Here is a 17,142-nt window from a genome sequence, read left to right as displayed (position 1 = left end):
CAGATTTTTGTGGAAAGATATGGGGGCTGTTGTGGAGAAGGAAATGGCAACCCACTTCAGTATTCCTGCCTGGAGAATCCCATGGACAGAGGAGCCTGGTGGGCTACAGTCCATGGGGTCTCAAAGAGTTGGGCACGTCTGAGTGACTAATACACACACATGTGGAGGGCGTGAGAGTTGTAAACCTATAAAGGACTGTCTTGCTCTTGGGAGCAGCATAGCTGATGCAGTGTCTGTTTTCCTAATGACTGGGCAGGATTCTACATTCTGTCAAGTAAATTGAAAGTCCTGCCATGGTCTTAGATCTGCTACCATCTGTGAACGAGACAGTTTACCTCTATAGACTTAGTGCGAGAGGCAGGGGAGGGGGTGTTCTTGGAGGAGCCTGGCACACCTTTCTCTTTGTGCCTTGGGTTCTTTATCTGTTTTATGGTCGGATGCCTTACTGTTATCCCCTCTGACACACCACTTCCCACCCACTTTCCCAATCACTCAATGCATTTTTGAAATCATTCAGCTCTCTTCTTTTAGTGACTAAGCCATTCACTCTTTTACCAGCTCCTCATGTGTGAATCTTTGTGAATGTATGCTAATATTGAAATTGAAAGCCGGCCCCATGGTGGAGCCTAGTGTCATGGTTTATAAAGCTCCAACACTGGATAGCCATTGACTGTAGGGGGGCCTAGCACTCAAATTTCCATACAATTGTGTTAGTCTGTCCACACGTGACCTTTAGAATGTACTCAGAAATCTGTCCAAATGGACAATTCCATCATGTTCACAAAAGCTCCCAAGGATGATTTGGGCTTAAGGTTGTTACTCCTTCTGAGAGCCACAGTGTTGACCATCCTTGGCTTCTACCTACTAGATGTCACTAGCGCCCTCTGTTTTGACAACCACATCTGCCAGATGTCCTCTGGAGGTGCCAAATTGCACTAGTTGAGAGTCGCTAGTATACATGTGCTACTGTACGCCACACTCCAGAGAACCCATAGATATGAAACTCTAGGAACTAAACATGAAGAAACTTAATAGGACATTGGTGTCCTCTCGGGTGAGCTCAGTCCAGAATGTCTGCCCCATCCAGGGTGTATACCAGGAGGACACTGACCTTGCACTGTAAACACCAGGATTTGAGTCCTATCTCTGCAGATTTGGAGCAAGTTTCTCCACTTTTCTGCTCTTAAGTTTCCTTTTGTGAAAATGAGGAAAGGTCTTGTTTACTTCACATGACGCAGTTGCAAGAGCAAAATGAGGTTTTATGTATAAATACACGTCTATATAAGGATACACTAACAAGGACTTAATAATGGTTCAAATATGTGTACTAATTTGCAAGTATGATTAAAAGGGTGATATAGGAAAAATGTCTTTCAATCCATCATGCAGTATAGTCTTTCCTGTGGCTTCTAATATTGCTCTATGCTAGAAGACATAGTAGGGGATGTCTAGCTTTTAAGAAAAAGAAAAAAAAATCTTTTCAATGGTTAAAATTTCAACTAAATTAAGATGCAAATAGTCATGTTTTTGGAGAAGGAAATGGCAACCCATTCCAGTGTTCTTGCCTGGAGAATCCCAGGGACTGGGGAGCCTGGTGGGCTGCCGTCTATGGGGTCACACAGTCGGACACAACTGAGGTGACTTAGCAGCAGCAGCAGCAGCAGCAGCAGTCATGTTTTTATACTTCTTAATTTTCCATTCAGTAATCTGACCAGTCTGCACAAGAATTTAAATGTCTTGACAGGAGGTAGTGGCTTTTAGTTCTCTTGGGACTTCATTGTAATGAGCCTGGTAAATAATTCAGGAATATATGAGAGGCCAATATATGGGCAGCACCTGGTGCTATATTGTTCATGTCTAAGTATGCAGAATCCAAAGATGGCATTCTACACCTGTCACTATTATTCTGCCTTAAACACAAGTCCTATACTCAGTGGCTATTGAAATAATTGATATTTTTTCCTCTTCCAGTTTTCCTCCATAGTAAAAGAAAAATGTGCTAAGCTGTCCCAGAAACACAAACCAGAAGTGGCATCCTCTTTAAAATTCCCACTGGTAAAATTTCAAATCTGTTTTTCTTAAGAGATAGGTGCTTTAAAGAATTGGGGACATGTTTGCCTTTTCTGCTGGGATTAATTTGAACCTCTCTGTATTTCTACTTTTGTTCTGCTAGGTAGAGCTTCTTTTTAGATCACGGTGTTCATATTGTAGTCATCTTCTGAGAAAAGATGGTTACTCACTCACTCTGTGGGAATTTTTAGAACCCTCAATTTCTCTCCCTACTACTTGAGTAACCTTTCTAGTAGTCTGACAGTTTTAAAAACAAATGAGTAAAAAACTTGATAAAGTGTTTGCATATCCTTCTGAGATTTCATCCAACTAGACATAGAATGTTCCTCCATTCGCTGAGCGAATAGATCATCACAGGACCAACCAACAGACAATGTGTGCAGACACTGTGGGGCACCTGAACCCACTATCAGCCAGGACCAGACAGAGCTTAATCCCTGAGGTGCTTAGAAAGATCTTGGAAGGCCAGGGGGCATTCCTAGTAGGGAAAAAAAGGAAGATGTGCTCACATATGTAAACTAAAATTTTTGTAGTGCTGGGCCGTGAAAGGATCTGAAGAGGGACTGTAGAGCTTTATATCTATAAATTGTTAGATGTGCTTTATCTTTGTTTTAAAAGTATTGTTTATTAAAGAGGTTTTGAAATATATTTATTTAAATATATATTTTATTTTAAACTTTTGTTGTATATAAGAATGTATTATGTATAATAAAAATATGCTTCCCTGGTGGCTCAGACGGTAAAGAATCTGCCTGCAAGGCAGGAGACCCAGGTTCAATCCCTGGATCAGGAAGATTCCCTGGAGAAGGGGATGGCCACCCACTCCATTGTTCTTACCTGGGAAATTCCATGGATAGAGGAGCCTGGTAGGCTACAGTCCATGGGGTTGCAGAGTCAGACAGAGCTGAGTGACTTTTACTCGCTCACTCGCCTAAACCTTTGTTATATATAAGAATGTATTATATATAACTATATCTAATAAAAATATAGCTATTATAGTTAAATGTATAAAATATTTTAAAACCTCTGTAATAATCCATTTACATATATGTATGTGTTTGTGTTTATTTGAGTAAATTATATGTATATAAATAAAACATTTATTTATTAACAGGTTTAATTGCTTTCCTCTCCTTCAGGACCTGTGTGAGAGTACTTGGAGCAGTGACTGCCATCTGGTGGCAAGCTAAAATCATCGCTTTGTGTGACCTAATTGTTACTAAGATGTCCACTCTTCACTCATGTGGTCTGCATTGGCAGCCGGGGACCAGGAGAGCCTGGAAGGTGTCTGATGTAGGAGCCTAGTGAAATAACTCTCCACTTCCACCTGAATGGGTTGTTCATCCCAGATTCTGACCCAGGATCCAGCCCCGGAATGGCACCTCTGAAGGAAAGATCTCAGTTGCTGTTGTGTTTTAGTCAAAGATTTGCTGGTTACCTACCAGTGGGTAACCAAGACTGCGAATAGGCACATACCAAGAGGGACATATGATGACATGGAGCCTGAAATAAACTGCTCTGAATTGTGTGACGGTTTTTCTGGTCAGGAGCTGGAACATAGACCCCTTCATGATCTCTGCAGAACTACAATTGTAAGTGAGCAGCCATGGGGTGTCAGGGCTGCTGCTTAGGTATACATGTTGTTGTTATTATTGTTGTTAATGATAGTGGTGGTGGAGGGGGGAGGGGTAAATGTTTATGCAGGACACCTGTGTCCCAACTCTGGCGGTGATGGGGGCAGTTCATGTTTGATCTATAGAAGAGCTTCATTTCTAACAGCTTCTCTTCATTCTGTTCTCAGACCTCTTCCCACCACAGCAGTAAGACCATTTCTTCATTATCTCCTGCCCTCTTGGGTATTGTTTGGACTTTCCTAAGCTGTGGACTTCTCCTCATCGCCTTCTTTCTTGGCTTCACAATTCGCTGCAGGAAGAACAGGTAAGCAGCCCATGCCTATTTTCTCATCTTTCATCACCTGAAACATAAAGCCCAGAGTGTTGGTGTCATTTTGGCACCATGAACTGCTGGCTGGTGTCAGAAAAGCTTATGTCCTACTGTGGCATTAAACTATGTGAGACGCTCCCCCTGACGGAGGCCTGGCCTTGCAGTACAGATCCATCTTGAGAAGATGAAAGATCTTCCCAGTATTGTGCTAACTACAATATCCAAAAAAGCAAATGAAGAGTTTCTCTTCATGAAGGAAGGTGAGATCCTTTGAAGATGTATTTGTATTAAATACAGAGATCATGTAGAGAAATATTCCAAAGCAACATTAAAGTTTATGGCAGCAGAATTGGAACCAGTCTGGGTAAGCTAAGATTCTGCAAAAATAGTGAAGCCCCACTCCTGGCTATTCTGCTAGACAATTGTGACTAGTTGGAAAGTCACTGGTTCATCCAGGTAAGTGTGTATGGCACCCAAGACTGACAAAAGGGACTTTAAGAGTCTTTCCTTCACTGCCATCCAGTCGTTCCCTCAGGACCCACCCCATCTCTCCCATTTTGTGCTGTCCCAGGCTGCCTCATGAGAAGCCTTGCTCCAGCCCTCTCTTCCTGGCCCACAGGACATTTCTGGTTGGATCCTGTTGTCAAATTTCAGCAACTCCCTCGGAGATGCCAAACTCATCTGGCTCCATACCAGCCTGACATTTTGTGGTAATCGGTGTGTTTTTCTCCATTGCTAGGCTTGGCACTCAGATGAGGGTCATTTAGTTGGATTTGTCTCTAGGCATTTGGGGTGCCTCTGGCTATCTGAGGCATGGAGGATGTGAAACTGTTAGGCAGAAGTGGCTTGATCTGCTGGGTCAACCTCAGCCTGGCCATGAAGCATGGCACTCAGCCCGGGGGGTACCCCTGAAGCTTCCCCAGCCAGTCTTCACTCTATTCCTTAGGTACAGTACACTAAGCTTGCTCTCATCTTAAGGCCTTTGACTTACTGTCCCTTTACTGTTCCCACTGCCTGAGAGTCTTCTCCAAATCTTCCCATGACTAGTTCCTTCTCATCTGATAGGTCTTGGCTCAAATGTCATCTCTTCAGAGAAGACTTCCCTGATCATCCTATCTAAGGTTACCTCTTTATAGAATGGCCACCCAGCCTCTACACCTCATGCCATATCCTATCACTCATTTATTTTCTTCATAGCAGGTCTCGCTCTCTGACATTACCATATTTGTCGATTTACCTGTTTATTGTGTGTATCACCCACCAGAATGTAAAGTCCACAAACACAGGAACCTTCTCTGTCACGTTCACCACTGTCTCCAGTACTTAGAACAGACAGGAACATAATAAATGCTCGGTATATATGCTTTTGCTTCCCTGATGGCTCAGTGGTTAAGAATCTGTCTGTCAGTACAGGAGACATGGGTTCAATCCTTGGGTCAAGAAGATCCCCTGAAGAAGGAAATGGCAACACACTCCAGTTTTCTTGCCTGGGAGATTCCATGGACAGAGGAAACTAGTAGCATATAATCCATGGGGTTGCAAAAGAGTCAGACACAACTGAGAGACTAAACAACAACAGAATATGCTTTCAGTCATCCTGGAAGGAAGGAGATTTAAATCCCTGCAGTGTCTGCTGCCAAGAAAATGACTAGGAAAATCACACATTTCAAGGTTAGAAAACTGTGGAGTATCCTGTTTTCAGCTGCAACATATTTCTGTAATGCAAATTAGTGCCCAGTTGGCAAATAAGAAAATAACATCATTGGTTCATATATAATTTTTTCCCCCAGCAAATCAATAGTTTAAAGCACTGAGGGCTAATTTTTCTTAAGTTAAAGAAGGAAGCCTCAAGTTAAGAATACTGTGGCAGTGCAAGAAGTGGCTGGTTTAATGACTTCAAGAACTGGTATTCTACCTTACAATGTGACCCTATCTGATGAAGTTGTGGGAGCAGATGAAGACATGAAAAAGACATTTCTCTTGTTTTTAAAAACAATGTGCTGTTGAAGAGAACATAGATTCAAATTAGATTTTGATGACAATGTTATCTATTGGAGGTAAATGCCCTTAAGGACCTATCTCATGCAGATTTAAGGCTATAAAAATCAACTGTGATCCTGGGTACAAGTGGTAGTGGACATCTACTGAGTACTAACATTTTAATTGAGATAATTATTATTTTATTAGTATTCTGGTTACAAAGTTAAATGTTTCAAATGTTATGGTCCCATACTGTTTTCCCCATAACCCATTATTTTTATACACAATTTTGTGGAATGCAAGGTTTTTTTAGAAGCATTTATATGTCCTGTTAAAATATGAACACTTATAAACAGTGTTATGCTAGAAGCACCAATATTTCTTTCATTCTGTTGAAGGTTTTGTTGCCTGTCTTGCCTGCAGCAGGCGCATGACTTGGCATAAAGAATAAAATATTAAGAGACATTGTGAGTAAAAACACATTTCTCAATTAAGTAGCTTACAAGGTCAGACAGGGAAAGATAAAATAACCCAGTTTCAAGAGCACTTTCTTAAATAGCAAAATTTGTTCAGAGGTGCAGCATCACAGTTAGATGTCTCATTTGATTCCATTTCTGTGGCCTCTAAATTTCTGCCTGTGACTCTGTGTGTGCCAGAGTAAGAAAAACATTTTAATAAAATAAAAATAGTTTAGTAATGTTCAAATTCTGTCACTGATATTGCATTTTTATAACAATTTTAAATGTAGTCTACAAAAGAAAATCAGTAAAGATATAGAAGACTTGAACAATCCCATCCACCAGCTGGACCTAATTGACATGTGTATAGTCCTACACCCAACAGCAGCAGAATACACATTCTTTTCAAGTACGCGTGGAACATTTACCAAGATAAATCATCTTCTGGGCCATAGAAAAGGTCTTATTAAATTTAAAAAGATTCAAATCATAAAGAGTGTGTTCTCTGACCCACAATGGAATTAAACTAGAAATCCATAACAGAGAAATCTCTGGAATATTCTGAAATATTTGGAAACTAAATGTTGTTTAAATGCTAAGTCATGTCCAGCTCTTTTGTTAGCACTTTAAAATAACCCATGATCAAAGACAAAATCAGAAAGGAAACTAGAAAGTATTTTCAACTGAATGAAAGTGAAAACACAACATGTCAAAACTTGTTGGATGCCATTAAAGTAATACTTTAGGGGAAATTAGAGCAGTAAACTCCATGTTATAAGAAGAAAGATCCATCTTACAGAACAGAAAAAAAGGGTGAATGAGTCCCAAAATAAGCACAGGAAAGGAATAATAAAGATTAGAGTGGAAATTTATAAAAGAGAAAACAGAAAAAGTAGTGAAACCAAAAGCTCTTTATGAAGATCAATAAGATTGACCAACTTCTAGGTCAGGAAAAAAAGATTAATTACCTAAGTAAGGAGAGAGAGCTATCATCACTAAAGATTCTATACATATTAGAAGGATAATAAGTTACTGTCATGAACAACTATGGTAGGCAGACTCTAAAATGTTCTCTGATAAGGCCTGCCTCCTAGTTGTCACACTCTTGTGAAATCCCTTCTCCTTGTGTGTGGGCTGGACTTGTTTATTTGCTTATTAATCACTTGGAATAAGGTTACAAAAAGGGTATGGGATCCCTTTCACTCTTTCTCTTACACTCTGAGGAAATAACACCTTCCATTTTGTGAGCTGTCCTGTGGAGAGGCCTACATGGCTAGGAACTAATGTTTCTAGTCTGTTGTCAGCAAGGACTTGAGGATTATTAACAGGCATGCCAATGAGCTTGAAAATAGATCATCTGAGGTCTGCTAAGGACAATGTGAATAAGCTTGGAAGCAGATTTTCCCCTTGGAGGACTACAGCCATGGCTCACCAAGAGGTATACTTGTGAGAGACTCTGAGCCAGAGGCATCCCGCTAAACTGCACCCTTATTGCAAAAATATTACCAATTTTACAAAATTCTTCTAAGAAACTGAAAATAAAGGAGCATTTCCTAATTCATTCTAATGAAGAAAGCATTACCCTGATATCTAAATCTAACAGACATTAGAAGAGAAAAATCATAGGCTAATGAACACAGATCCAAAATTCTAAACACAATTTTAACAAATTGAGTTCAGTTCAGTTCAGTCGCTCAGTCCTGTCCGACTCTTTGTGACCCCATGGACTGCTGCATGCCAGGCTTCCCTGTCTATCACCAACTTGCAGAGCTTTCTCAGACTCATGTCCATCGAATCCGTGATGCCATCCAACCGTCTCATCCTCTCTTCTTCCTGCCTTCAATCTTTCCCAGCATCAGGGTCTTTTCAAATGAGTCAGTTCTTCGCATCAGGTGGCCGAAGTATTGGAGCTTCAGCTTCAGCATCAGTCCTTGCAATGAATATTCAGAACTGATTTCCTTTAGGATTAACTGGTTGGATCTCCTTCCAGTCCAAGGGACTCTCAAGAGTCTCCTCCAACACCACAGTTCAAAAGCATCAATTCTTCGGCTCAGCCTTCTATACGGTCCAACTCTCACATCCATACGTGACTACAGGAGAAACCATAGCTTTGACTAGATGGACCTTTGTTGGTAAAGTAATGTCACTGCTTTTTAATATGCTGTCTAGGTTTGTCATAGCTTTTCTTCCAAGGAGCAAGCATCTTTTAATTTCATTGCTGCAGTCAGCATCTGCAGTGATTTTGGAGCCCCAAAAAGTAAAATCTGTCACTGTTTCCTGTTCAATTTGCCATGAAGTGATGAGACCAGATACCATGATTTTAGTTTTCTGAATGTTGAGCTTTAAGCCAACTGTTTCACTCTCCTCTTTCACTTTCATCAAGAGGCTCTTCAATTCCTCTTCGCTTTCTGCCATAAGGGTGGTATCATCTGCATATATGAGGTTATTGATATTTCTCCTTGCAGTCTTGATTCCAGCTTGTGCTTCATCCATCCTGGCATTTTGCATGATGTACACTGCATATAAGTTAAATAAACAAGGTGACAATATACAGCCTTGACATATTTCCCAATTTGGAAGCTATCCATTGTTCCATGTCTAGTTCTAACTGTTGCTTCTTGACCTGCATACAGATTTCTCAGGAGGCAGGTCAGGTGATCTGGTATTCCCATCTGTTGAAGAATTTTCCACAGTTTATTGTGATCCACATAGTCAAAGGCTTTGGTGTAATCAATAAAGCAGAAGTAGATATTTTTCTGAAACTCTTGCTTTTTTGATGATCCAATGGATATTGGCAATTTGATCTCTGGTTCCTCTGCCTTTTCTAAATTCAGCTAGAGATCTCCTCAAGAAAATTAGAGATACCAAGGGAACACTTTATGTGAAGGTGGGCACAATAAAGGACAGAAACGGTATGGACCTAAGAGAAACAGAAGATATTAAGAAGAGGTGGCAAGAATACACAGAAGAACTATACAAAAAAGATCCTCATGACCCAGATAACCATGATAGTGTGATCACTCACCTAGAGCCAGACCTCCTGGAATATGAAGTCATGTGGGCCTTAGGAAGCATCACTACTAACAAAGCTAGTGGAGGTAATGGAATTCCAGTTAAAAGTGAAAGTCGCCCCATCGTGTCCGACTCTTTACAACCCCATGGACTATACATATACAGTCCATGGAATTCTCCAGGCCAGAATACTGGAGTGGGTAGCTGTTCCTTTCTCCAGGGGCTCTACCCCACTCAGGGATCAAACCCAGGTCTCCCACATTGCAGGCAGATTCTTTACCAGCTGAGCCACCAGGTAAGTCAATTCCAGTTGTGCTATTTCAAATCTTAAAAGATGATGCTGTTAAAGTGCTGCACTCAATATGCCAGCAAAGTTGGAAAACTCAGCAGTGGCCACAGGACTGGAAAAGGTCACATTTCATTCCAATCCCAAAGAAAGGAATGCCAAAGAGTGTTCATACTACCATACAGTTACACTCATCTCACACGCTAGCAAAATAATGCTCAGAATTCTCCAAGCATGGCTTCAACAGTAGCTGAACCAAGAACTTCCAGATATTCAAGTTGGCTTTAGAAAAGGCAATTTGATCTCTGTTTCCTCTGCCTAAATTGAGTACAACCAATATCAAAAGAATAATTCATTATGACAAAGTGAAGTTTATTCCAGGAATGCAAAGTTGTTTTTTATATCCAAAGATCAGTTAATATAATATGCTATATTTACCAACTGAAAAAACCATATGATCATCTCAATAGGCATAGAAAGAGTATTTGACAAGATTCAACATACATTCCTGATAAAGTCTCAACAATCTAAAATAGAAAAGGATGCTCTCAACCTAATCAATGACTCTATGAAAACCAATAGCTAACACCATTTTTAATGGTAAAAGGCTGAATGCTTGCCATTGCAACCAGAAACAAGATGTCTGCTCTCATCATTTCTCTTCTACCCAGTGGAGTATGAAAAGAAATAAACACCACCTAATTTAAAAAGGAGGGCTTCCCTGGTGGTTCAGTGGTAAAGAATCCACCTGTCAATGAAGGAGACACAGTTCAATCCCTGGGTTCAGAAGATCCCCTAGAGAAGGAAATGGCAACTCACTCCAGTGTTCTTGCCTGGGAAATCCCATGACAGAAGAGCCTTGTGGGTCCAAGGAGTTGCAAAGAGTCATACAACACTGAGCATGCGTGCATACATTCAGTAAGTTACTTAATTACTAACTGTTACAGAAATATAGATATATACATCAATAGAGCAGATAGAATCCAGAAATAAACCTATGCATATATGGGAAACTGCTTTTCAATAAAGATGCAAAGACAATTCAGTGGAAAAGGGACAGTCAATCTTTTCAACAAATGGTGCTGGAACAATTATATACCCATACGCAGAAATGAACTTTAGTCTCCATCTTGCACCTATTCAGAAATTAACTCAAAATGGATCATAAACCTACCTATAAAATCTAAACTTCACAAAGAAAGTATAGGAAAACCATTTTGTGACCTTGGAATAATCAAAGATTTATTAGATGCAACAATAAAGGTAAAATCCATAAAGAAAACATTGATGAATTGGACTTCATCAAAATTAGAAGCATCTTCTCTTCTAAAGAGAATCTTAAGAAAATTAAAAAGAATGCCACATACTAGAAGAAGATATTTGCAAGTCATGTATCTGATAAAGAACTTGTATCCAGAATATATAAATAATGCTAAAAAATTGATAATAAAAGAAATAATCCAACAACAACAACAACAGAGTGAAAGGTTTGAATAGACACTTCACTGAAGATATATGGATGGCAAATAAACACGTGATGAGAGAGTCATAAGGGAAATGCAAATTAAAAGCAAATGAAATACTGTCACACACCTATTAGAATGGTTAAAATTTTAAAAGACTAACCAAATTAGGCAAGGATCTTATTCAGAATTGATGAAGAAATAAAAAGCTTTTCAGACAAGCAAAAGTTAAGAGAATTCAGTACCACCAAACCAGCTTTACAATAAATGTTAAAGGGACTTATATAGTCAAGAAATACAAGAGAAGAAAAAAAGATCTACAAAATCAATCCCAAACAATTAACAAAATGGCAATAGGAACATACATATCAATAATTACTTTAAATGTAAATGGATTAAATGCCCCAACCAAAAGACAGACTGGCTGAATGGATGCAAAAACAAGACCCATATATATGTTGTCTACAAAAACCCACTTCATACCTAAAGACACATATAGACTGAAAGCGAAAGGATGGAAAAATATATTCCATGCAAATGGGAAGCAAAAGAAAGCTGGAGTAGCAATCCTCATATCGGACAAAATAGACCTTAAAATTACGAAGATTACAAGAGGTAAGGAAGGACGCTACATAATCATCAAGGGATCAATCCAAGAGGAAGACATAGCAGTTGTAAATATCTATGCACCCAACATAGGAGCACCTCAGTACATAAGACAAATACTAACAGACGTAAAAGGAGAAATTGATAGTAACACAATAATAGTAGGAGACTTTAACACCCCACTCACACCAATGGACAGATCATCAAAACAGAAAATGAATAAGGAAACACAAGTTTTAAATGATACATTAGATGAGATGGTTCTCATTGATATCTTCAGGACATTCCATCCAAATGCAGAAGAATACACCTTCTTAAGTGCTCATGGAACATTCTCCAGGATAGACCACATCTTGGGTCATGAATCAAACCTCAGTAAATTTAAGAAAATTGTAGTTGTATCAAGCATCTTGTCCAACCACAACACTATGAGACTAAATATCAATTACAAGAAAAAACTATAAGAAACATAAACACATGGAGATTAAGCAACACATTCCTAAATAACCAACAGGTTACTGAAGAAATCAATAGGGAAATAAAAAAATTTCTAGAAAAAAGTGACAATGAAAACATGACAACTCAAAACCTGTGGGATGTAGCAAAAGCAGTTCTAAGAGGGAAGTTTATACCAAAACAATCCTACCTCAAGAAAACAAGAAAAACATCGGATAGACAACCCAACTTTACACCTGAAACAACTGGAAAAAGACAAACAAAAACCCCCCAAAATTAGTAGAAGGAAAGAAATCATAAAGATCCAAGCAGAAATAAATGAAAAAGAAAAGACAGAAACAATATTAAGATTAATAAAACTAAAAGCTGTTTCTTTGAGAAGATAAACAAAATTGACAAGCTTTTAGCCAGACTCATTAAGAAAAAGAGAGAAGAATCAAATCAACAAAATTAGAAATGAAAAAGGAGAGGTTACAACAGACAATGCAGAAATACAAAGGATTATAAGAAACTGTTATGAACAACTATATGGCAATAAAATGGATTACCTGGAAGAAATGGACAGATTCTTAGAAAAGTTCAATCTTCCAAGACTGAACCAGGAAGAATTAGAAATTATGAACAACCCAATTACAAGCACTGAAATTGAAGCTGTGATAAAAAATCTCCCAAAAAACAAAAGCCCAGGACCAGATGGCTTCACAGGAGAGTTCTATGAAACATTTAGAAAAGAACTAATGCCTATTCTTCTAAAACTCTTTCAAAAAATTGCAGAGGAAGAAATACTTCTCAATTCACTCTATGAGGCCACCATCACCCTGATACCAAAACCAGACAAAGACAACACAAAAAAAGAAAACTACAGACCAATATCACTGATCAACATAGATGCAAAAATCCTCAGCAAACTTTAGCAAACAGAATTCAGCAACACATCAAAAAGCTCATACACCATGATCAACTTGGGTTTATTCCAGGAATGTAAGGATTCTTCAGTATACACAAATCAATCAATGTGATACACCATATTAACAAATTGAAAGATAAAAACCATATGATAATATCAACAGATGCAGAAAAAGCCTTTGACAAATTCAACACCCATTTATGATTAAAACTTCAAACAATGGGCACAGAAGGAACCTACCTCAACATAGTAAAGGTCATATATGATAAACCTACAGCAAACATTATCCTCAATGGTGAAAAACTGAAAGCATTCCCCCTAAGATCAGGAACAAGACAAGGGTGTTCACTTTTGCCACTATTATTCTACATAGTTCTGGAAGTCCTAGCTACAGCAATCAGAGAAGAAAAAGAAATAAATCCAGATCAGAGGAGAAGAAGTAAAGCCCTCACTGTTTGCAGATGACATGATACTGTACATAGAAAACCCTAAAGATAGTGTCAGAAAATTACTAAAGCTTATCAGTGAATTTAGCAAAATTGTAGGATGCAAAATCAATATACAGAAATGACTTAACATTTCTATATACTGACAATGAAAAATCAGAAAGAGAAATTAAGGAATCAATCCCATTTACCATCGCAAAAAAAAGAATTAAATATCTAGGAGTAAACTTGCCTAAGGAGACAAAAGAACTGTACACAGAAAATTATAAGACACTAATGAAAGAAATAAAGACAACATAAACAGATGGAGAAATATTTCATGTTCTGGGGTAGGAAGAATCAATATTGTGAAAATGGCTATACTACCAAACACAATCTACAGGTTCAGTTGGATCCCTATCAGATCACCAATGGCATTTTTCACAGAACTAGAACAAAAACTTTCACAATTCATATGGAAACACAAAAGACCCCGAATAGCCAAAGCAGTCTTGACAAAGAAGAATGGAGCTGGAGGAATTCAGATTATACTACAAAGCTACAGTCATCAAGACAGTATGGTACTGGCACAAAAACAGAAATATAGACCGATGGAACAAGATGGAAAGCCCAGAAATATACCCATGCACTTATGGGTACCTTATTTTCGAAAAAGGAGGCAAGAATATACAATGGAGCAAAGACAGCCTCTTCAATAAATGGTGATGGGAGAGCTGGACAGCTACACGTAAAAGAATGAAATTAGAACACTTTCTAACACCATACACAAAGATAAACTCAAAATGGATTAAAGACCTAAATGTAAGACCAGAAGCTATAAAACTCTTAGTGGAAAATATAGGCAGAACACTTGATGACATAAATCAAAGCAAGATCCTCTATGACCCACCTCCTAGAGTAATGGAAATAAAAACAAGAGTAAACAAGTGGGACCTGATTAAACTTAAAGGCTTTTGCACAGCAAAGGAAACTATAAGCAAGGTGAGAAGACAACCCTCAGAATGGGAGAAAATAATAGCAAATGAAACAACTGACAAAGGATTAATTTCCAAAATATACAAGCAGCTCATACAACTCAATACCAGAAAAACAAACAACCCAATCAAAAAGATGTAAACAGACATTTCTCCAAAGAAGACATACAGACGGCTAACAAACACATGAAAAGATGCTCAACATCACTCATTATTAGAGAAATGCAAGTCAAAACTGCAATGAGATATCACCTCACACTGGTCAGAATGGCCATCATCAAAGTCTACAAAACAATAAATGCTGGAGAGGGTGTGGAAAAAGGGAACACTCTTGCGCTGTTAGTGGGAATGTAAATTGATACAGCCACTATGGAAGACAGTATGGAGATTCCTTAAAAACTAGGAATAAAACCACCATATTACCCAGCAGTTCTACTCCTAAGCATATACCCTGAGGGAAGCAAAACTGAAAGAGACACATTATCCCATGGTTCATTGCAGCACTATTTACAATAGCTAGAACATGGAAACAACCTCGATGTCCATCTACAGATGAATGGATAAAGAAGTTGTGGTACATATACACAATGGAATACTACTCAGCCATAAAAAGGAATGCATTTGAGTCAGTTCTGATGAGGTGGATGAACCTAGAGCCTATTTTACAGAGTGAAGTGAGTCAGAATGAGTAAGATAAATATTGTATTCTAACATATATATGGAATCTAGAAAAGTGGTACTGAAGAACTTATTTACAGGGCAGCAGTGGAAAAACAGACATAGAGAATAGACTTATGGACATGGGGAGAGGGGAAGAGAGGGTGAGATGTATGGAAAGAGTAACATGGAAACTTACATAACCATATGTAAAATAGATAGCCAACGGGAATTTGCTGTATGGCTCAGGAAACTCAAACAGGGGTTCTGAATCAATCTAGAGGGGTGGGATGGGATGGGAGATGGGAGGTAGGTTCAAAAGGGAGGGATATATGTATACCAATGGCTGATTCATATTGAAGTTTGACAAAAAACAAAATTCTATAAAGCAATTATCCTTCAATAAAAAATAAATTAAAAAACTAGCTAAATTAAATATTGGAAATACTGCTGATTGGGCTGTAATATGGTAAAATCACTCTGGAAAATAGTCTGGAAGTTTCTTTAAATGTTCATCATATGGCTACTGTAAGATCTAGTCATTCTGCTCCTGGGTTTTTATCCAGAGAAATAAAATTATATGTCTGTATAATTACTTGTATACCATGTTTACAACAACTTTATTTGTAATAGCCTCAAACTGCAAATAATGCAAAGTAATGCAAATATCCATCAACAAGTGAATGGATAAATGAAGTATGGTATATCCATAAAATGAAATAGTACTCAACCTTAAAATACTTATTAATACTTGGAACTGCGTGGATGAGTATCAGAATAATTATGCTGGGTGAAAGAAGGCAAAAAAGATTACATACCATGTATGTCAATTATACAAAATTCTAGAAAACTAATCTCTTATTACCTAATCTGTAGTGATAGAAATCAGATGAATGGTTGCCTTGCAGTTTGGGAGTAGCACAGAAGAGTAGGAAGGAAGGATGACCAACGGACAGGTGGAAACTTTTGGGGTGATGTTTCATACTTTGATTGTGGTGAATGTTTCACAGGCATATATCAAAACTTAACAAGTCATGTACTTTAAATAAAATCATAGTTTATTGTATGTCAGTTACACTCAATAAAGCTATTTCAGTTCAGTTCAGTCACTCAGTTGTATCTGACTCTTTGCGACCCCATGGACTACAGCATGCCAGACCTCCCTGTCCGTCACCAGCTCCCAGAGTTTACTCAAACTCATGTCCATTAAGTCAGTGATGCCATTCAACCATCTCATCCTCTGTCATCCCCTTCTTCCACCTTCAGTCTTTCCCAGCATCAGGGTCTTTTCCATTGAGTCAGCTCTTCGCATCAGTTGGCCAAAGCTGTAAGCTTCAGCTTCAGCATCAGTCCTTCCAATGAATATTCAGGACTGATTTCCTTTTGTATTGACTGGTTGGATCTCCTTGCAGTCCAAGGAACTCTCGAGTCTTCTCCAACACCACAGTTCAAAAGCATCAATTCTTCAGTGCTCAGCTTTCTTTATAGTCCAACTCTCACATCCATATATGACTACTGGAAAAACCACAGCCTTGACTAGATGGACCTTTGTTGGCAAAGTAATGTCTCTGCTTTTAAATGAGCTGTCTAAGTTGGTCATAACTTTGCTTCCAAGGAGCAAGCATCTTTTAATTTCATGGCTGCAGTGACCATCTGCAGTGATTTAGGAGCCCCCCCAAAATAAAGTCTCTCATTGTTTCCACTGTGTCCCCATCTATTTGTCATGAAGTGATGGGACCAGATGCCATGATCTTCGTTTTCTGAATGTTGAGTTTTCAGCCAACTTTTTCACTCTCCACTTTCACTTTCATCAAGCGGCTCTTTAGTTCTTCTTCACTTTCTGCCATAAGGGTGGTGTCATCTGCATATCTGAGGTTATTGAT

The 17,142-nt window shown here is 38.6% G+C and overlaps 1 protein-coding gene across 1 annotated transcript in view; it reads left to right on the top strand.

Annotated features, from left to right (window-relative positions):
• The window catches only part of GPR156 (G protein-coupled receptor 156), an 83,898-nt gene continuing 69,973 nt past the window's right edge, over positions 3,218-17,142 (top strand). The window contains exons 1-2 of the mRNA XM_018043285.1: positions 3,218-3,662; positions 3,872-4,008. Of these exons, the coding sequence (XP_017898774.1) occupies positions 3,567-3,662; positions 3,872-4,008 (233 nt within the window). The 5' untranslated portion in view covers positions 3,218-3,566. The remainder of the gene's footprint in view (positions 3,663-3,871; positions 4,009-17,142) is intronic.

The sequence above is a fragment of the Capra hircus genome, chromosome 1 (assembly GCF_001704415.2).
Source record: "Capra hircus breed San Clemente chromosome 1, ASM170441v1, whole genome shotgun sequence".
Taxonomy (NCBI): Eukaryota; Metazoa; Chordata; class Mammalia; order Artiodactyla; family Bovidae; genus Capra; species Capra hircus.
Note: the sequence above shows the minus strand (reverse complement) of the source record. Positions and strands in the feature narration are given on the sequence as shown.